Source organism: Coturnix japonica, unplaced genomic scaffold, assembly GCF_054131305.1.
Source record: "Coturnix japonica strain WE unplaced genomic scaffold, WE-NBRP24 Scf109, whole genome shotgun sequence".
Taxonomy (NCBI): domain Eukaryota; kingdom Metazoa; phylum Chordata; class Aves; order Galliformes; family Phasianidae; genus Coturnix; species Coturnix japonica.
The window spans coordinates 134,194-156,428 of NW_028189012.1; the positions used below are offsets into that span (position 1 = coordinate 134,194).

The window sequence follows — 22,235 nt, forward strand, 5'->3', positions numbered from 1 at the left end:
ACCCTATAGAGACCTTATAGAGACCCTATAGGGCCATATAGAGACCCTATATGGGCCTATATGGATCTATATGGCACTAAATGGACCCAAAAAGATCCACTTCCACATAGGAACCGGCACGGCGCTCAGCCAGGAACTGCCCCGAGATCACCTATGGGGCACAACGACCCTATAGAGACCCTATAGAGACCCTATAGGGCCATATATGGATCCTATAGAGACTCTATAGAGACCCTATATGGGCCTATATGGATCCTATAGACCCAGAATGGTCCTAAGTGGTCCTAAATGGTCTTAAATGGACCCCAAAGTGGCCCTAAATGGACCCAAATGGCCCTGAGATCACCTATGGGGCACAACGACCCTATAGGGACCCTATATGGATCCTATATGGGCCCTATAAGGTCCTAAACGAACCCAAAAGTGACCCCATAGCCCCCCATATCTGCCCCCCAGCCCCAAATCCAACCCCATAGACCCCAAATCTGACCCTTATAGACCTCATATCCGACCCTATAGGCCCCATATCTCACCCCATAGCCCCCAAATATGGCCCTCTAGCCCCATATCTGACTCCATAGACCCCGTATCTCACCCCACAGCCCCCATATCTGCCCCCCCAGCCCCAAATCTGACCCCATAGACCCCATATCCCACCCTCCAGCCCCAAATCCGACGCCATAGGCCCCATATCTCACCCCATAGCCCCCAAATATGGCCCTCCAGCCCCATATCTGACCCCATAGCCCCCATATCTGTCCCCCCAGCCCCATATCTGACCCCATAGACCCCATATCCGACCCTACAGACCCCATATCTGACCCCATAGCCCCCATTTCTTCCCCCCCAGCCCCAAATCCTACCCTATAGACCCCATATCTCACCCCATAGATCCCATATCTCACCCCATAGCTCCCATATCTCACCCCATAGGCCCAATATCTGACTCCATAGACCCATATCTGACCCCATAACCCCCAATCCAACCCCATAGGCCCCATATCCGACCCCATAGACCCCATATCTGACCCCATAGGCCCCATATCTCACCCCATATCCCCCCATACCCCACCTGCACGCTGAGGCTGTTGGCCACCACCCCGTCCATAATGTCCTCAGCGAAGGGGTCGAAGCTTTTGTCCCGACGCCGCATGAATTCGGGTTTGAGGAGGAACCCAGAGCGGCCATTGAACTCAAAGAGACCCAGGTTCAGCTGCATGGGGACGTCTATGGGGGGACAGGGGGGTTATGGGGTCAGATATGGGGTTATGGGGTCAGATATGGGGTTATGGGGTCAGATATGGGGTTATGGGGTCAGATGGGGGGTTTATAGGGTCAGATAGGGGGTTATGGGGTCAGGAATAAGGGTTATGGGGTCAGATATGGGGTTATGGGGTCAGATAGGGAGTAATAGGGTCAGATGGGGGCTTATAGGGTCAGATATGGGGTTATGGGGTCAGATAGGGAGTAATAGGGTCAGATGGGGGTGTATAGGGTCAGGTGAGGGGGGATAGGGGGGTTATGGGGACAGATAGGGGATATGGGGTCAGATATTGGGGGACAGGGGGGTTATGGCATCAGATGGTGGGTTATAGGGTCAGATGGGGGTTTATAGGGTCAGGTGAGGGGGGATAGGGGGGTTATGGGGTCAGATGGGGGGTATGGGGTCAGATAGGGGGCTATGGGGTCAGATAGGGGGCTATGGGGTCAGATGGGGGTGTATAGGGTCAGGTGAGGGGGGATAGGGGGGTTATGGGGTCAGATGGGGGGGTTATGGGGTCAGATGGGGGGTATGGGGTCAGATAGGGGGATTTGGGGTCAGGTGGGGACGTCTATGGGGGGACAGGGGGGTTATGGGGTCAGATATGGGGTTATGGGGTCAGATAGGGGGCTATGGGGTCAGATAGGGGGCTATGGGGTCAGATGGGGGTGTATAGGGTCAGGTGAGGGGGGATAGGGGGGTTATGGGGACAGATAGGGGATATGGGGTCAGATATTGGGGGACAGGGGGGTTATGGCGTCAGATGGTGGGTTATAGGGTCAGATGGGGGTGTATAGGGTCAGGTGAGGGGGGATAGGGGGGTTATGGGGTCAGATGGGGGGTATGGGGTCAGATGGGGGTTTATAGGGTCAGGTGAGGGGGGATAGGGGGGTTATGGGGTCGGATGGGGGGTTTATAGGGTCAGATGGGGGTTTATAGGGTCAGGTGAGGGGGGATAGGGGAGTTATGGGGTCAGATGGGGGATATGGGGTCAGATATGGGGGGAAAGGGGGGTTGTGGGGTCAGATAGGGGGGGACAGGAGGGTTATGGGGTCAGATGGAGGGTATGGGGTCAGATAGGGGGATTTTGGGTCAGGTGGGGACGTCTGGGGGGGGAATGGGGCGGTTATGGGGTCAGATGGGGGGTTTATAGGGTCAAATGGGGGGTTATGGGGTCAGATAGGGGGTTATGGGGTCAGATAAGGGGGACAGTGGGGTTATGGGGTCAGATAGGGGGATATGGGTGATATGAACTGCAGTTCCATTCACTACCACTAGGTGGCAGCACTGTACTGCAGTTCCATTAACAGCCACTAGGTGGCAGCACTGAACTGCAGTTCCATTCACTACCACTAGGTGGCAGCACTGAACTGCAGTTCCATTAACAGCCGCTAGGTGGCAGCATTAAACTGCAGTTCCATTCACTACCACTAGGTGGCAGCACTAAGGTGCAGTTCCATTAACAACCACTAGATGGCAGAACTGAACTGCAGTTCCATTAACAGCCGCTAGATGGCAGCACTAAACTGCAGTTCCATTCACTACCACTAGGTGGCAGCACTGAACTGCAGTTCCATTAATGGCCGCTAGGTGGCAGCACTGAACTGCAGTTCCATTAATGGCCACTAGGTGGCAGCACTGAGCTGCAGTTCCATTAATGGCCGCTAGGTGACAGCACTGAACTGCAGTTCCATTCACTACCACTAGATGGCAGCACTGAACTGCTATTCCATTAATGGCCACAAGGTGGCAGCACTGAACTGCAGTTCCATGATCCACCACTAGGTGGCAGCACTGAGCTGCAGTTCCATTAACAGCCACTAGGCGGCAGCACTGAACTGCAGTTCCATTAATGGCCGCTAGGTGGCAGCACTAAACTGCAGTTCCATTAATGGCCGCTAGGTGGCAGCACTGAACTGCAGTTCCATTAACAACCACTAGATGGCAGCACTGAGCTGCAGTTCCATTAACCACCACTAGGTGGCAGCACTGAACTGCAGCTCCATTAACAGCCGCTAGGTGGCAGCACTGAGCTGCAGTTCCATTAACAACCACTAGGTGGCAGCACTGAACTGCAGTTCCATTATCCACCACTAGGTGGCAGCACTGAACTGCAGTTCCATTAACCACCAGTAGGTGACAGTACTGAACTGCAGTTCCATTCACTACCACTAGGTGGCAGCACTGAGCTGCAGTTCCATTAATGGCCGCTAGGTGGCAGCACTGCATTACAGCGCTATATGGCCGCTATATGGCCGCTATAGGGCCGCTATAGGGCAGCTATGGGGCAGCTATGGGGCAGCTATGGGTCTGACCGAGGGTCTGGAAGTTGAGGGCGGCCATTTGGCAGCCTGCGTTCCAGAAGAGCTGAGGTTGGAAGTTGGATGAATCCACTCGGGTCCCTTTGGGGTAAACCCGGCTCAGCTGACGCTTGTTGTACCTGTAGGGGGCGCTAAGGAGCCGCACATAGAGATATATGGGGCCATAGGGAACATAGGGGGACTATGGGGCCTATGGGGACCCTATAGGGCACAGAGGGACCCCACAGAGCCCATAGGGACCCTATAAACCCTATGGGGACCCCATAGAGCCCATAGGGACCCTATAAACCCTATGGGGACCCCATAGAGCCCATAGGGACCCTATAAACCCTATGGGGACCCCACAGAGCCCATAGGGACCCCATAGGGACCCTATAAACCCCATAGGGACCCCATAGAACCCATAGGGAGCCCATAGGGAGGCCCATAAACCCCATAGGGACCCCATAGAGCCCATAGAGACCATAAAGACCCCATAAACCCTATGGAGACCCCATAGAGCCCATAGGGACCCTATAAACCCTATGGGGACCCCACAGAGCCCATAGGGACCCCATAGGGACCCTATAAACCCCATAGGGATCCTATAGAGCCCATAGGGACCCTATAAACCCCATAGGGACCCCATAGGGACCCTATAAACCCCATAGGGACCCCATAGAACCCATAGGGAGCCCATAGGGAGGCCCATAAACCCCATAGGGACCCCATAGGAATCCTATAGAGCACAGAGGGACCCCATAAACCCCATAGGGACCTTATAAAGCCCACAGGGAGCCCATAAACCCCATAGGGACCTGATAAGGAGCCCATACACCCCATATGGACCCCATAGGGACCCTAGAAACCCCATAGGGACCTTATAAAGCCCACAGGGAGCCCATAAACCCCATAGGGACCCCATAGGGACCCTAGAAACCCCATAGGGACCTTATAAATCCCACAGAGAGCCCATAGGGACCCTATAAACCCTATGGGGACCCTATAGAGCCCATAGGGACCATAGAAACCCCATAGGGACCTTATCAAGCCCACAGGGAGCCCATAGGGACCCTATAGAGCCCATTGAGCCCATAAACCCCATAGGGAGCCCATAAACCCCATAGGGGGCCCATAGGGGGCCTATAAACCCCATAGGGAGCCCATAGGGGGCCTATAAACCCCATAGGGAGCCCATAGGGAGCCCATAAACCCCATAGGGAGCCCATAGGGGGCCTATAAACCCCATAGGGAGCCCATAGGGTGCCCCACAAGTCCCCCTGCCCCACAAGTCCCTATAGGATACTCGACGAATTCCGTGGGGCTCTTGGTGAGCTGCTCCAGCCCTTTGGTCTCCACGAACGACGACATCTCAAACGCCTTGTCCCGCTCTGCCCCATAGACAGCCCCATAAGTGACCCCATAGACCCATAAGTGACCCATAGCCCCATAGACAGCCCCATAAGTGACCCCATAGACCCATAGAGACCCATAAGTGACCCCATAGATCCACAGACAGCCCCATAAGTGACCCCATAGACAGCCCCATAAGTGACCCCATAGCCCCATAGACAGCTCCATAAGTGACCCCATAGACCCATAGACAGCCCCATAAGTGACCCCATAGCCCCACAGACAGCCCCATAAGTGACCCCACAGCCCCATAAATGACCCATAGCCCCATAGACAGACCCATAAGTGACCCCACAGCCCCATAGAGAGAACCATAGCCCCATAGACAGACTCATAAGTGACCCCACAGCCCCATAGAGACCCATAGCCCCATAGACAGACTCATAAGTGACCCCACAGCCCCATAGAGACCCATAGCCCCACAGAGACCCACAGACCCATAGACAGACCCATAAGTGACCCTGCTACCCCATAGAGAGACACATAGCCCCATAACTGACCACACAGCCCCATAGAGAGACCCAGAACTCACCCCACAGCCCCATAGACCCATAGAGAGCCCCATGACCCCATAACCCCATAACTGATCCCACAGCCCCATAGAGAGACCCAGAACTGATCCCACTGCCCCATAGAGATCCCCATAGACCCATAGAGAGCCCCATGACCCCATAGCCCCATAACTGACCCCTTAGCCCCATAGAGAGCCTCATAACTCACCCCACTGCCCCATAGAGAGCCCCATAGACCCATAGAGAGCCCCATGACCCCACAGCCCCATAACGGACCCCACAATCCCATAAGAGACCCCACAACCCCCCCCAAGTGCCCCTGCCCCATAAGTGCCCCATAAGTGCCCCATAAGTGCCCCATAAGTGCCCCATAAGTGCCCTATAAGTGCCCCATAAGTGCCCCATAAGTGCCCCTGCCCCATAAGTGCCCCATAAGTGCCCCATAAGTGCCCCTGCCCCATAAGTGCCCCTGCCCCATAAGTGCCCCCTGCCCCACAAGTGCCCCATAAGTGCCCCACAAGTTCCCCTCACTGGCGGCAGCGCTGAAGGATTTGAACTTGACGGGCTCCACGTAATTGACCAGCGTCGACATCTCCTCACTCGCACGGACCTCGCTGCTCGCTGTGCCCTACAACCATAGCGACCCATAGGAACCCCATAGAAACCCCATAGAAACCCATAGGGACCCCATAGGGAGCCATAGGGACACATAGGGAACCCATAGGGAACCATAGAGACCCATAGGGACACATAGGGAACCATAGGGAACCATAGAGATCCATAGGGACACATAGGGAGCCATAGGGACCCCATAGCCCCATAACCCCATAGGGAACCCATAGGGACACATAGGGACCCATAGAGACCCATAGGGACCCCACAGCCCCATAACCCCATATGGAACCCATATGGACCCCATATGGACCCCATAACCCCATATAGACCCCATAACCCCATATGGACCCCATAACCCCATATGTACGCCATAGACACCATAGGGACCTCATTAACCCCATAGGGTCCCTATTAACCCTATAGGGACCCCATAACCTCATATAGACCCCATAACCCCATATGGAACCCATATAGACCCCATAAACTCATATGGACCCCATATAGACCCCATATAGACCCCATAACTCCATATGGACCCCATATGGACCCCAAAACCCCATATGGACTCCATAACCCCATATGGACCCCATAGACACCATAGGGACCTCATAGACCTCAATGGGACCCCATAGATCCCATAGGGACCCCATAGACACCAATGGGACCCCATTAACCCCATAGGGACCCCATAACCCCATATAGACCCCATATAGACCCCATATGGACCCCATAGACCTCATAGGGACCACACAGACACCAATGGGACCCCATTAACTCCATATGGACCCCATAACCCCATATAGACCCCATAACCCCATATGGACCCCATAACCCCATATAGACCCTATATAGACCCCATATGGACCCCATAACCCCATATAGACCCCATATAGACCCCATATGGACCCCATAACCCCATATAGACCCCATATAGACCCCATATGGACCCCATAACCCACCTCCTCCCCTGTGGGTTTCCTGAGTTCCGGCTCCTCCTCCTCCTCCTCTTCGCTCTCAGCATCGCGGTCTGTGGGGTGACCCCATAAACCCCATAGACATCAATGGGACCCCATAGACCCCATAGGGACCAATAGGACCCCATAGACCCCATAGGGACCAATGGGACCCCATAGGGACCCCATAGGGACCAATGGGACCCCATAGACCCCATAGACATCAATGGGACCCCATAGATCCCATAGGGACCCCATAAACCCCATAGACATCAATGGGACCCGATAGACCCCATAGGGACCTCATAGGGATCAATGGGACCCCATAGACCCCATAGGGACCCCATAGACCCCATAGACATCAATGGGACCCCATAGACACCAATAGGACCCCATAGACCCCATAGGGACCAATGGGACCCCATAGGGACCCCATAGGGACCCCATAGGGACCAATGGGATCCCATAGACACCAATGGGACACCATTAACCCCACAGGGACCCCATAGACCCCACAGGGACCCCATAGGGACCCCATAACCCCAATGTGACCCCATAACCCCCCCATCTGACCCTATATGGCCCCATCTGACCCCATAACCCCCCATAGCCCCATTTAACCCCATAATTCCCCCATTACCCCCAACTCACCGATGGACTTTCGGGGTTCTCCCAACTTTTGGGGTCGTTCGTCCCCATTTGGGGTCAGCGCAGCGTCGGGGGGGTCTGCAGGGGGTTATGGGTCATAGGGGGCCTTATAGGGCCATAGGGGGCCATATAGGGCCATATAGGATCGTATGGGGTCATAGGGGGCCTTATAGGGCCATATGGGGTCATATAGGGTCTGCAGGGGGTTATGGGTCATAGGGGGCCTTATAGGGTCAGATGGGGACCATATAGGGTCATATGGGGTCATATGGGGCAGTTATGGGGCCGTTTGGGGTTTATATGGGGTTATAGGGCCGCTTATAGGGCCGTCTATGGGGCAGACAGTGTCTATAGGGCCGTCTATAGGGCAGGCTGTGTCTATAGGGCCATTTATGGGGCAGGCTGTGTCTATAGGGCCGTCTATAGGGCATGCTGTGGCTATAGGGCCATTTATGGGGCAGGCTGTGTCTATAGGGCCGTCTATAGGGCAGGCTGTGGTTATAGGGCCGTCTATAGGGCAGGCTGTGGCTATAGGGCCGTCTATAGGGCAGGCTGTGTCTATAGGGCCATTTATGGGGCAGGCTGTGTCTATAGGGCCGTCTATAGGGCAGGCTGTGGTTATAGGGCCGTCTATAGGGCAGGCTGTGTCTATAGGGCCGCTTATAGGGCCGTCTATAGGGCATGCTGTGGCTATAGGGCCGCTTATAGGGCTGTCTATAGGGCAGGCTGTGTCTATAGGGCCGTCTATAGGGCATGCTGTGGCTATAGGGCTGCTTATGGGGCAGACAGTGTCTATAGGGCCGTTTATGGGGCAGACAGTGTCTATAGGGCCATTTATAGGGCATGCTGTGGCTATAGGGCCGTCTATAGGGCAGGCTGTGTCTATAGGGCCGTTTATAGGGCATGCTGTGGTTATAGGGCCATTTATGGGGCAGGCCGTGTCTATAGGGCCGTCTATAGGGCAGGCTGTGTCTATAGGGCCGTCTATAGGGCAGGCTGTGGTTATAGGGCCGCTTATAGGGCTGTCTATAGGGCAGGCTGTGGTTATAGGGCCGTTTATAGGGCAGGCTGTGTCTATAGGGCCGCTTATAGGGCCGCTTATAGGGCCGTTTATAGGGCATGCTGTGTCTATAGGGCCGTCTATAGGGCAGGCTGTGTCTATAGGGCCGCTTATAGGGCCGTTTATAGGGCAAGCTGTGGCTATAGGGCCGTCTATAGGGCATGCTGTGTCTATAGGGCCGCTTATAGGGCTGTCTATAGGGCAGGCTGTGTCTATAGGGCCGTCTATAGGGCAGGCTGTGGTTATAGGGCCGCTTATAGGGCAGGCTGTGTCTATAGGGCCGCTTATAGGGCCGTCTATAGGGCCGCCTATGGCGCCCCCCACCTCCATCATTATTCCCTGCATCTCCCTGTCTCCGCCGCTGGGTGGCGCTGTCGCCGGAGGTCGAAGCGGAAGCGGAAGTAGGCGGCGCTCCAACTTCCGGTCTGCGCCGTCTCTTCTTGTTCTTAATGAGGATCCGGCCCCGAAGCTCTTCCGGGCTGGGCAGGGGGACGCCGGGCTGCAGCTGGAATAAGGGGGGGGGGGGGGGGGGAAATGACCCTAAAATGAACCTAAAATGACCCTAAAAGGAGCCGGGATGGAGCCCAAGGGATCCCAAATCGCCCACTGAATAAAATGAGCCCAAAATGGGCCCAAATGAGGCTAAAATGGGCCCAAAAAGAAGCCACGAAATGGGCCTAAAAGGACATAAATGGACCCATTGATCCCTATTGACTCCATTGACCCCATAGAGACCCCATATCCCCCATTGCCCCTATAGCCTCCATTGCCCCCATTTACCCCATTGACCCTATTGGCCCCATTGCCCCCATTGACCCCAATGACCCCAATAACCCCATAGAGACCCCACTGACCCCATAGAGACCCCATTACCCCATAGAGACCCCAATAACCCCATAGAGATCCCATTGACCCCATAGAGACCCCATTGACCCCATTGACCTCACAGAGACCCCACTGACCTCACAGAGACCCTATTGACCCCATAGAGATCCCATTGACCCCATAGAGACCCCACTGACCCCATACAGACCCCAATGACCCCATATAGACCCCATTGACCCCATAGAGACCCTACTGACCCCATAGAGACCCCACTGACCCCATAGAGACACCACTGATCCCATAGAGACCCCACTGACCCCATAGAAACCCCACTGACCCCATAGAGACCCCATTGACCCCATAGAGACCCCACTGACCCCATAGAGACCCCATTGACCCCATAGAGACCCCACTGACCCCATAGAGACCCTATTGACCCCATAGAGACCCCATTGACCCCATAGAGACCCCAATAACCCCATAGAGACCCCATTGACCCCATAGAGACCCCAATAACCCCATAGAGACCCCATTGACCCCATTGACTTCACAGAGACCCCACTGACCCCACAGAAACCTTATTGACCCCAGAGACCCCACTGACCCCATAGAAACCCTAATTACCCCATTGACCCCATAGAGATCCCATAGACCCCACTGACTCCATTGACCCCATTGACCCCACTGACCCCATAGAGACCCCATTGACCCCACAGAGACCCCATTACCCCCATAGAGATCCCATAGACCCCACTGACCCCATTGACCCTATTGACCCCATTGACCCCATAGACCCTATTGCCCCCATTGCCTCTATTGACCCCATTAACCCCACTGACCCCATAGACCCCATAGAACCCATAGAGACCCCATATCCCCCCCTGACCCCATTGCCCCTATTGCCCCCATTGCCCCTATTGACCCCACTGACCCCATAGAGACCCCAATGACCCCATTGACCCCAATGACCCCAATAGAGATCCCATAGACTCCATTTACCCCACTGACCCCATTGCCCCCATTGACCCCAACAACCCCATTGACCCCATTAACCCCACTGACCCCATAGCCCCTATTGACCCCATTGACCCCATTGGCCCTATTGACCCCATAGACCACATTGACCCCATAGAGACCCCATTGCCCCCATTGACCCTATTGACCCCCATGACTCCATTGACCCCATAGAGACCCCATTGCCCCTATTGCCCCTATTGACCCCATTGACCCCATTGACCCCATAGAGACCCCATAGCCCCCATAACTCACCGGGTACTTGTCCAGTGGCTGCAGCAGCAGCGCGTCCCCGAAGATGGAGCGGCAGTAATCCGCCATCTTGGCCTGCTGACGGGCGCTGTGGGGTCAGGAGGTTATGGGGTCAGGGGGGCAGTGGGGTCTCTATGGGGTCAATGGGGGCAATGGGGTCATGGGGGCAATGGGGTCTCTATGGGGTCAATGGGGGCAATGGGGTCATGGGGGCAATGGGGTCAATGGGATCCCTATGGGGTCAATGGGAGTCAGTGGGGGTAAGGGGGTCTCTATGGGGTAATGGGGTCTCTATGGGGTCAATGGGAGTCAATGGGGTCCCTATGGGGTCAATGGGGTCCCTATGGGGTCAATGGGAGTCAATGGGAGTCAATGGGGTCCCCATGGGGTCAATGGGGACACGGGGTCATTGGGGTAATGGGGGCAATGGAGTAATGGGAATAATGGGAGTCAATGGGGGCAATGGGGTCCCTATGGGGTCAATGGGAGTCAATGGGGTCAGTGGGGCAATGGGGTCTCTATAGGGTCAATGGGGGTAATGGGGTCTCCATGGGGTCAATGGGGTCCCTATGGGGGCAATGGGGTCAATGGGAGTCAATGGGGTCTCTATGGGGTCAATGGGGTCTCTATGGGGTCAGTGGGGTTTTTATAGGGTCAGTGGTGTCTCTATGGGGTTAATGGGGTCTCTATGGGGTCAGTGGGGTCTCTATGGGGTTAATGGGGTCTCTATGGGGTCAGTGGGGTTTTTATAGGGTCAGTGGTGTCTCTATGGGGTCAGTGGGGTCTCTATGGGGTCAGTGGTGTCTCTATGGGGTCAATGGGGTCTCTATGGGGTCAGTGGGGTCTCTATGGGGTCAATGGTGTCTCTATGGGGTCAGTGGGGTCTCTATGGGGTCAATGGGGTCTCTATGGGGTCAGTGGGGTCTCTATGGGGTCAGTGGGGTTTTTATAGGGTCAGTGGTGTCTCTATGGGGTTAATGGTGTCTCTATGGGGTCAGTGGTGTCTCTATGGGATCAGTGGGGTTTTTATAGGGTCAGTGGTGTCTCTATGGGGTCAATAGGGTCTCTATGGGGTCAGTGGTGTCTCTATGGGGTAAGTGGGGTCCCTGTGGGGTCAATGGGAGTCAATGGGGGTAATGGGGTCTCTATGGGGTCAATGGGGTCTCTATGGGGTCAGTGGGATCTCTATGGGGTCAGTGGGGTCTCTATGGGGTCAGTGGTGTCTCTATGGGGTCAATGGGGTCTCTATGGGGTCAGTGGTGTCTCTATGGGGTCAATGGGGTCTCTATGGGGTCAGTGGTGTCTCTATGGGTTAATGGGGTCTCTATGGGGTCAGTGGTGTCTCTATGGGGTCAATGGGGTCTCTATGGGGTCAGTGGGGTCTCTATGGGGTTAATGGGGTCTCTATGGGGTCAGTGGGGTCTCTATGGGGTCAGTGGGGTCTCTATGGGGTCAATGGTGTCTCTATGGGGTCAGTGGTGTCTCTATGGGGTCAATGGGGTCTCTATGGGGTCAGTGGGGCGGGGGTCGGGCTGTGGGGTGGGTTTGGGGTCGCTCACGAGTCCACGTGGTTCTCGAAGGACAGGATGACGGGATACGGGGACGTCTTGAAGGCGCTCTCAGCAATGGCCTCAATCACCTCCTGGGTTATGGGGGCAATGGGGTCAATAGGGTCAATAGGGTCAATAGGGTCAATGGGGTCATTGTGGACACTGGGGTCAATAGGGTCAATGGGGACATTGGGGTCAATAGGGTCAATGGGGTCATTGGGGACATTGGGGTCAATGGGGTCATTGGGGACATTGGGGTCAATGGGAGTGATGGGGCTATGGGGGCTATGGGGTCAATGGGGGCATTGGGGTCAATAGGGACATTGGGGTGGGAGAAATGGGTTCAATGGGGTCAGTAGGGTCAATGGGGTCAATGGGGACATTGGAGTCAATAGGGTCAATAGGGTCAATGGGGTCAAAGGGGGCATTGGAGTCAATAGGGTCAATGGGGTAATTGGGGACATTGGGGTCAATAGAGTCAATGGGAACATTGGGGTCAATAGGGTCAATGGGGACATTGGGGTCAATGGGAGCGATGGGGCTATGGGGGCTATGGGGTCAGTAGGGTCAATGGGGTCAATGGGGACATTGGGGTCAATGGGATCAATGGGGTCAATGGAATCAATAGGATCAATGGAGATCAATGGAGATCAATGGGATCAATGGGGATCAATGGGATCAATGGGATCAATGGGGATCAATGGGGATCAATGGGATCAATGGGATCAATGGGGATCAATGGGGATCAATGGTGTCAATGGGATCAATGGGGATCGATGGGATCAGTGATGTCAATGGGGATCAATGGGATCAATGGTGTCAATGGGGATCAATGGGATCAATGGGATCAATGGGATCAATGGAGATCAATGGGGATCAATGGGATCAATGGGATCAATGGGATCAATGGGGATCAATGGGATCAATGGGGATCAATGGGGATCAGTGGGATCAATGGGGATCAATGGGGATCAATGGGGATCAATGGGATCAATGGGGATCAATGGGATCAATGGGGTCAATGGGGTCAATGGGATCAATGGAGATCAATAGGGATCAATGGGGATCAATGGTGTCAATGGGACCTTGAATGGGATCTTGGTGGTCATGGTGACCCCATAGATACTCTATGGGATCCCTATGGGGCTCAATGGGGTCCTTATGGGGTCGGGGCCGTTTTGGGGCTGTTAATGGGATTTTAATGGGGTTTTCTATGGGATGACCTTGAATGGGATCTCGGTGGTCATGGTGACCCTACAGCTCCACTATGAGAGTCCTATGGGGTCCCTATGGGGTCCTTATAGGGTCGGGTCCATTTTGGGGCCATTAATGGGATTTTAGTGGGGTTTTTTATGGGATTTCAATGGGGTTTTCTATGGGATGACCTTGAATGGGATCTCAGTGGTCATGGTGACCCCATGGATACTCTATGGGATCCCTATGGTATTCTATAGGATCCCAATGGGGCTCAATGGGATCTTTATGGGGCCGGGTCCATTTTGGGGCCGTTAATGGGATTTTAATGGGGTTTTTTATGGGGTTTCAATGGGGTTTTCTATGGGGTGACCTTGAATGGGATCTCAGTGGTCACAGTGACCCTACCATGGCATCCACAGCTCCACTATGGGGTCTAAGAGGATCCTATTGGGTTCTATGGGGTCCTTATGGGGTCGGGGCCGTTTTGGGGCCGTTTATGGGATTTTAATGGGGTTTTTTATGGGATTTCAATGGGGTTTTCTATGGAGTGACCTTGAATGGGATCTCGGTGGTCATGGTGACCCTACAGCTCCACTATGGGGTCTAAGAGGATCCTATTGGGTTCTATGGGGTCCCTATGGGGTCCTTATGAGGTCGGGGCCATTTTGAGGCCATTAATGGGATTTTAGTGGGGTTTTTTATGGGATTTCAATGGGGTTTTCTATGGGGTGACCTTGAATGGGATCTCGGTGGTCATGGTGACCCTACAGCTCCACTATGAGAGTCTATGGGGTCACTATGGGGTCCCTATGGGGTCCTTATAGGGTCGGGTCCATTTTAGGGCCATTAATGGGATTTTAATGGGGTTTTTTATGGGATTTCAATGGGGTTTTCTATGGGGTGACCTTGAATGGGATCTCGGTGGTCATGGTGACCCCATGGATACTCTATGGGATCCCTATGGTATTCTATAGGATCCCAATGGAGCTCAATGGGGTTTTTATGGGGTCAGTGCCATTTTGGGGCCGTTTATGGGATTTTAATGGGGTTTTTTATGGGATTTCAATGGGGTTTTCTATGGGGTGACCTTGAATGGGATCTTGGTGGTCACAGTGACCCTACCATGGGGTCCATAGCTCCACTATGGGGTCTAAGAGGATCCTATTGGGTTCTATGGGGTCCTTATAGGGTCGGGTCCATTTTGGGGCCGTTTATGGGATTTTAATGGGGCTTTTTATGGGATTTCAATGGGGTTTTCTATGGGGTGACCTTGAATGGGATCTCGGTGGTCACAGTGACCCTACCATGGGGTCCATAGCTCCACTATGGGGTCTAAGAGGATCCTATTGGGTTCTATGGGGTCCTTATAGGGTCGGTGCCGTTTTGGGGCCGTTAATGGGATTTTAATGGGGTTTTTTATGGGGTTTTCTATGGGGTGACCTTGAATGGGATCTCGGTGGTCATGGTGAAGCCGTGTGTGATGAATGGCTCCTCGTCGGGGGGTCTCCCCTTCCAACAATCCAACTCGATGCAGCGACACCCGCTGAGCAGAACCTGCCGGTACATCTCCACCGACGAGCTGCCCGTCAGCTGACCCGCTGTAAGGGGGGGGGTCAGCATAGGGACCCCCACCCTGACCCCAAATAGACCCCCAAATCCTATAGGTCCCCATAAAGACCCCACTGAAATAACCCCAATCCTATGGACCCCCCCCCCCCCCCATCCTCAGCCCATAGATCCCAATGGAAGAGCTGCCCGTCAGCTGACCCGCTGTAAGGGGGGGGGGTCAGCATAGGGACCCCCACCCTGACCCCAAATAGACCCCCAAATCCTATAGGTCCCCATAAAGACCCCATTGAAATAACCCCAATCCTATGGACCCCCCCCCCCCCCCACAACAGGGATCCCTCTTCCACCCATAGATCCCAATGATGGATTGATTAATTGCTATGGGGGGGGGGGCGGTGTTAATATGGGGGGGGGCAGCATAGGGACCCCCACCCTGACCCCAAATAGACCCCCAAATCCTATAGGTCCCCATAAAGACCCCATTGAAATACCCCAATCCTATAATAACCCTATATCCCCCCATGTCCCCCCCCAGGACCCCCGGGACCCCCCCAGGACCCCCCCCATACCGGTGAGATAAGTGTTATGTGATGAGTTGATGAAGTAGGCCGGCAATGGCTGCCCCATATCCCCCTTATAACCCCCCCATACCCCCCTATATCCCCCCATATCCCCCCTATAATCCCCTATATTCCCCCCCCAGGACCCCCATATCCCCCCCAGACCCCCCCCATACCGGTTAGATAAGTGTTATGTGATGAGTTGATGAAGTAGGCCGGCAATGGCTGCCCCATATCCCCCCATATCCCCCTTATATCCCCCCAAGACCCCCCTATATCCCCCCATATTCCCCCCAGGACCCCCCCCCATACCGGTAAGGTAGGTGTTATGTGATGAGTTGATGAAGTAGGCCGGCAATGGCTGCCCCATATCCTGGTGCAGCCCCAGGGTCTCGGGGGGGACGATGCTGTTCTCCTCCCCCCCCAGGAAGCGACCGAAGCCCTCCACGGACAGCTGGTCTAAATAGGGGGGGGGGGCAAGTATTATGGGGGGGGCAACACCAATAGACCCCCATATCCCCCCCATATCCCCTCCAGGACCCCTTTAAGACCCCAATAGCCCCACATATCTCCCCCAGTACCCCCTTAAGACCCCCCAGGACCCCCTTAAGATCCCCTTAAGACCCCAAATCCCCCCAAGGGCCCCTTTAAGTCCTCCCAGGACCCCTTTAGGACACTAATTGCCCCCCGGGAACCCCTTAAGACCCCCTCAGGACCCCAATAGCCGCCCATACATCTCCCCCCAGGACCCCTTTATTACCCCCCCCCCAGGACCCCCTTAGGACCCCAATAGCCCCCCATATCTCCCCCAGGACCCCAATTACCCCACATATCCCCCCTAGGACCCCTTTAAGACCCCCCAGGACCCCCTCAGGACCCCAATTGCCCCCCATATGCCCCCCAGGACCCACTTAGGACCCCTTTATGACCCCCAGGACCCCTTTAATACCCCTTAGGACCCCAATAGCCCCCCATATCCCCCCCAGGACCCACTTAGGACCCCAATTATCCCCCATATCCCACCTAGGACCCCTTTAATACCCCCTAGGACCCCCTTAGGACCCCAATAGCCCCCCATATCCCCCCCAGGACCCCAATTATCCCGCATACCCCACCTAGGACCCCTTTAAAATCCCCCTTAGGACCCCAATAGCCCCCCATATCCCCCCCAAGACCCCAATTACCCCCCATATCTCCCCCATATCCCCCAAATCCCCCACTTAGGACCCCCTTAAGACCCCATTAAGACCCCTTAGGACCCCATTAAGACCCCTTAGGACCCCCCCTCACCCCTGTCCCGGAACTGCGTGTTGGGCTCGTATCTCTCAATGAGGAGCCGTGCCTGCTGAGCGCTGAGGGGGGGGTGCAGCACCTCATTGAGGCGGGGGTCTCGCTGGCGGCTGTTCACAAAGTCCCGCAGCTGCTCCAGGCTGATATAGGGCTTCCCTGCTGCACCTCTATAATATGGGGGGGGGGGCACAAAGGGGGCAATGAGGGGGGGCAATGGGGGTCTTAAGGGGGTCCTGGGGGGGATATGGGGGGAAATTGGGGTCCTAAGGGGGTCCTGGGGGGGATATGGGGGGAAATTGGGGTCCTAAGGGGGTCCTGGGGGGGATATGGGGGGAAATTGGGGTCCTAAGGGGGTCCTGGGGGGGATATGGAGGGAAATTGGGGTCCTAAGGGGGTCCTAAGTGGGTCCTGGGGGGGATATGGGGAGATATGAGAGGCTATTGGGGTCTTAAGGGGGTCCTAAGTGGGTCCTGGGGGGGATATGGGGGGCAATGGGGGTCCTAAGGGGGTCCTGGGGGGTTCCTGGGGGGGGATATGGGGGGCAATGGGGGTCCTAAGGGGGTCCTAAAGGGGTCTTAAAGGGGTCCTGGGGGGCAATTGGGGTCCTAAGGAGGTCCTGAGGGGGATATGGGGGGGATATGGGGGGGAATGGGGGTCCTAAGGGGGTCCTGAGGGGGATATGGGGGGGATATGGGGGGATATGGGGGGCAATGGGGGTCCTAAGGGGGTCCTGGGAGGGATATGGGGGGCAATGGGGGTCCTAAGGGGGTCCTAAAGGGGTCTTAAAGGGGTCCTGGGGGGCAATTGGGGTCCTAAGGAGGTCCTGAGGGGGATATGGGGGGGATATGGGGGGGAATGGGGGTCCTAAGGGGGTCCTGAGGGGGATATGGGGGGGATATGGGGGGATATGGGGGGCAATGGGGGTCCTAAGGGGGTCCTGGGAGGGATATGGGGGGCAATGGGGGTCCTAAGGGGGTCCTAAGTGGGTCCTGGGGGGAATATTGGGGGCAATGGGAGTCCTAAGTGGGTCCTGGGAGGGATATGGGGGTATATGAGGGGTTATTGGGGTCTTAAGGGGTCTTAAAGGAGTCCTAGGGGGGATATGGGGAATAATTGGGGTCCTAAGGGGGACCTAAGGGGGTCCTGAGGGGGATATGGGGGGCAATGGGGGTCCTAAGGGGGTCCTGAGGGGGATATGGGGGGGACATGGGGGGGATATGGGGGGATATAGGGGTTACTGGGGTCTTAAGGGGGTCCTAAGGGGGTCTTAAGGGGGTCCTGGGGGGGATATGGGGGGCAATGGGGGTCCTGAGGGGGTCTTGGGGGGTCTTAAAGGCATCTTAGGGGGAGGTCTCATTATGGGGGAGATCTCATTATGGGGGGGGTCTTATTATGGGGGGGGTCTCATTATGGGGGGGGTCTCATTATGGGGGGGGGGGGTCTCATTATGGGGGGGGTCTCAATATGGGGGGGGGTCTCATTATGGGGGGGGTCTCATTATGGGGGGGGGTCTCATTATGGGGGGGGTCTCATTGTGGGGGGGGTCTCAATATGGGGGGGGTCTCATTATGGGGGGGTCTCATTATGGGGGGGGGGTCTTCATTATGGGGGGGGTCTCACATGTCCAGCAGCACGGTGTCGATGTGGGTCTCATTATGGGGGGGTCTCATTATGGGGGGGTCTCATTATGGGGGGGTCCTTATAATGGGGGGGGGTCTCACATGTCCAGCAGCACGGTGTTGATGTGGGTCTCATTATGGGGGGGGGTCTCATTGTGGGGGGGGTCTCAATATGGGGGGGGTCTCATTATGGGGGGGGTCTCATTGTGGGGGGGGTCTCATTATGGGGGGGGTCTCATTGTGGGGGGGTCTCATTATGGGGGGGGGTCTCATTGTGGGGGGGGTCTCATTATGAGGGGGGTCTCATTATGGGGGGGTCTCATTATGGGGGGGGTCTCTTTATGGGGGGGGTCTCTTTATGGGGGGGGTCTCAATATGGGGGGGGTCTCATTGTGGGGGGGGGTCTCATTATGGGGGGGGTCTCACTATGGGGGGGGTCTCATTATGGGGGGGGGTCTCATTGTGGGGGGGGTCTCATTATGGGGGGGGGTCTCATTATGGGGGGGGTCTCAATATGGGGGGGGGTCTCATTATGGGGTGGGCTCATTATGGGGGGGGTCTCACATGTCCAGCAGCACGGTGTCGATGTGGGTCTCATTATGGGGGGGGTCTCATTATGGGGGGGGGTCTCATTATGGGGGGGTCCTTATATGGGGGGGGGTCTCTTTATGGGGGGGTCTCATTATGGGGGGGGTCTCATTATGGGGGGGGGGTCTAAGATGGGGGGGGTCCTTATTTATGGGGGGGGGGTCTCATTATGGGGGGGGTCCCCATTATGGGGGGGTCCTTATAATGGGGGGGGTCTCATTATGGGGGGGGTCCCCATTATTGGGGGGGGGTCCTTATAATGGGGGGGGTCTCACATGTCCAGCAGCACGGTGTCGATGTGGGTCTCATTATGGGGGGGGTTTCATTGTGGGGGGGTCTCATTATGGGGGGGGGTCTCAGGGGGATCCTCATTATGGAGGCGGGGTCTAAGATGGGGGGGGTCCTTATTTATGGGGGGGGGGGTCTCATTATGGGGGGGGTCTCATTATGGGGGGGGGTCTCATTATGGGGGGGGTCCCCATTATTGGGGGGGGGTCCTTATAATGGGGGGGGTCTCACATGTCCAGCAGCACGGTGTCGATGTCGGGCCGCACACACAACTTGGTCAGGAAATGGGTGAAGGTCTCCAGGGGGAAACAGGGCGGGGGGATGGAGTCGTTCTATGGGGGGGGGGAAAGAAATGGGGCGGGGGGGGGGTTAAATAGGGGAGGGGGCTTAAGGGGGAGGAGGTTTAAGGGGGGCTTAAATGGGGCTTAATGGGGGGGGGTTTAAATGGGGCTTAATGGGGAGGGAGTTAAATAGGGGAGGGGGTTAAATAGGGGAGGGGGCTTAAGGGGATGGGGTTAAATGGGGCTTAATGGGGAGGGGGTTAAAGGGGGTTTAATGGGGGGGGGGAGTTAAAGGGGGAGGGGGTTAAAGGGGGTTTAAATGGGGGAGGGTCCCATAATGGGGGGGTCCCATAATGGGGGGGGGATCCCATAATGGGGGGGGGGGGGGTTCGAGGGTCCCATAATGGGGTGGGGGTCTCATAATGGGGGGGTCCCATGATGTGGGGGGGGTCCCATAATGGGGGGGGTCAGGGGTCCCATAATGGGGGGAGGTCTCATAATAGGGGGGGTCCTATAATGGGGGGAGGTCTCATAATGGGGGGGGTCCCATAATGGGGGGGGTCTCCTACTGGGGCGGGGGGGTCCCATAATGGCGGGGGTCCTATAATGGGGGGGGGTCCCATGATGTGGGGGGGATCCCATAATGGGGGGGGGGGGGTCGGGGGTCCCATAATGGGGTGGGGGTCTCATAATGGGGGAGTCCCATGATGTGGGGGGGGTCCCATAATGGGGGGGGGGGGGTCCCATAATGGGGGGGGGTCTCATAATAGGGGGGGTCCCATAATGGGGGGGGGGTCTCATAATGGGGGGTGTCCCATAATGGGGGGTGGTCCCATATAATGGGGGGGGGTCCCAAAATGGGGGGTGGGCCCATAATGGGGGGGGTGTCCCATAATGTGGGGGGTCCCATAATGGGGGGGGGGTCTCATAATGGGGGGGGGGGGTCGGGGGTCCCATAATGGGGTGGGGGTCTCATAATGGGGGGGTCCCATGATGTGGGGGGGGTCCCATAATGGGGGGGGGGAGGGTCCCATAATGGGGGGAGGTCTCATAATAGGGGGGGTCCCATAATGGGGGGGGGGGGGTCTCATAATGGGGGGTGTCCCATAATGGGGGGTGGTCCCATAATGGTGGGGTGGGGGTCCCATAAAGGGGGGGGTCCCATAATGTGGGGGGTCCCATAATGGGGGGAGGTCCCATAATGGGGGGAGGTCTCATAATGGGGGGGGGTCCCATGATGTGGGGGGGGTCCCATAATGGGGGGGGGGGGGCGGGGGTCCCATAATGGGGTGGGGGTCTCATAATGGGGGGGGTCCCATAATGGGGTGGGTGTCTCATAATGGGGTGGGTGTCTCATAATGGGGGGGGGGTCCCATAATGGGTGGGGGGGGTCCCATAATTGGGGTGGTTCCAATAATGAGGGGGGGTCCCATAATGGGGGGGGGGGGTCCCATAATAGGGTGGGTCTCATAATAGGGGGGGGTCCCATAATGGGGGGGTCCCATAATGGGGGGATGGTCCCATAATGGGGGGGGGGCACTTTAAGGGGGGGTTTCTCCTTTATTTTTAATGGGGGGGGGTCCTGATTTTTGGGGGGGGGGCTTTTAATTGGGGGGAGGGTCCCCATTATGGGGGGGGTCTTTTATTGGGGGGGGGGTCCCTATATTTAGGGGGGGGGGTCATGAATATGGGGAGGGGTCTTGGGGGGGGGGGCACTTTAAGGGGGGGTTTCTCCTTTATTTTTAATGGGAGGGTCCTGATTTTTGGGGGGGGGCTCGAGGGGGGGGTCCCCATTATGGGGGGGGGGGTCTTTATTGGGGGGGGGTCTCTATATTTTGGGGGGGGGGCTTCGTACCCGGTTGGAGCTGAGGCCGCAGGATTCCAATGCGGTTTCCACTCGTTTCTTATCAGCTGAAAACATCTTCAGGATGCTGGGAAATGGGGGGGGTCCCATTAAAGGGGGGGGGTCCCATTAAAGGGGGGGGGAGGAATAATTGGGGGGGGGGGGCATTTAAAAGGAGGGGGGGGGCATTAAAATGGGGTTGAAGTCAATGGGGGGTAATAGGGATGGAATGGGGGGGGGGGGTCCTAAATTGGGGGGGGGGCAATAATTGGGGGGGGTCCCATAATGGGGGCTATCCCATAATGGGGGGGGGTCCCATAATGTGTGTGGGGGGGATCCCATAATGGGGGGGGGGCTCTCATAATAGGAAGGGGGGTCTTATAATGGGGGGAAGGGGTCTCATAATGGGGGGGGGGTCTGATAATAGGGGGGGGGGTCCCATAATGTGGGGAGGGTCCCATAATGGGGGGGATCCCATAATAAGGGGGGGTCTCATAATGTGGGGGGGGGTCTCATAATGGGGGGGGTCCCATCATGGGGGGGGGTCCTATAATGGGGGGGGGGGTCTCATAATAAGGGGGGGGTCCCATAATGTGG

General features: G+C 56.2%; 1 protein-coding gene across 9 annotated transcripts in view; it reads right to left on the minus strand.

The window, feature by feature from the left end:
* Nucleotides 1-22,235, minus strand: part of PLCB3 (phospholipase C beta 3) — a 48,248-nt gene that overhangs the window by 15,506 nt on the left and 10,507 nt on the right. For 2 of the 9 annotated variants that reach the window (XR_014941762.1, XM_085535154.1), the window contains exons 7-21: nt 21,651-21,726; nt 19,746-19,846; nt 17,020-17,186; nt 16,042-16,188; nt 15,041-15,198; nt 12,413-12,495; nt 10,857-10,941; nt 9,087-9,267; nt 7,706-7,780; nt 7,061-7,128; nt 6,018-6,114; nt 4,868-4,952; nt 3,577-3,701; nt 1,073-1,227; nt 101-151 (exon numbers count right to left, since the gene is read on the minus strand). Coding sequence is in view for 8 of the 9 variants with exons in the window: in XM_085535154.1 (XP_085391280.1) it covers nt 101-151; nt 1,073-1,227; nt 3,577-3,701; nt 4,868-4,952; nt 6,018-6,114; nt 7,061-7,128; nt 7,706-7,780; nt 9,087-9,267; nt 10,857-10,941; nt 12,413-12,495; nt 15,041-15,198; nt 16,042-16,188; nt 17,020-17,186; nt 19,746-19,846; nt 21,651-21,726 (1,654 nt within the window). In the remaining variant the exon portion in view is untranslated. The other 7 variants (XM_085535157.1, XM_085535156.1, XM_085535155.1 and 4 more) reach the window with 7 other exon arrangements.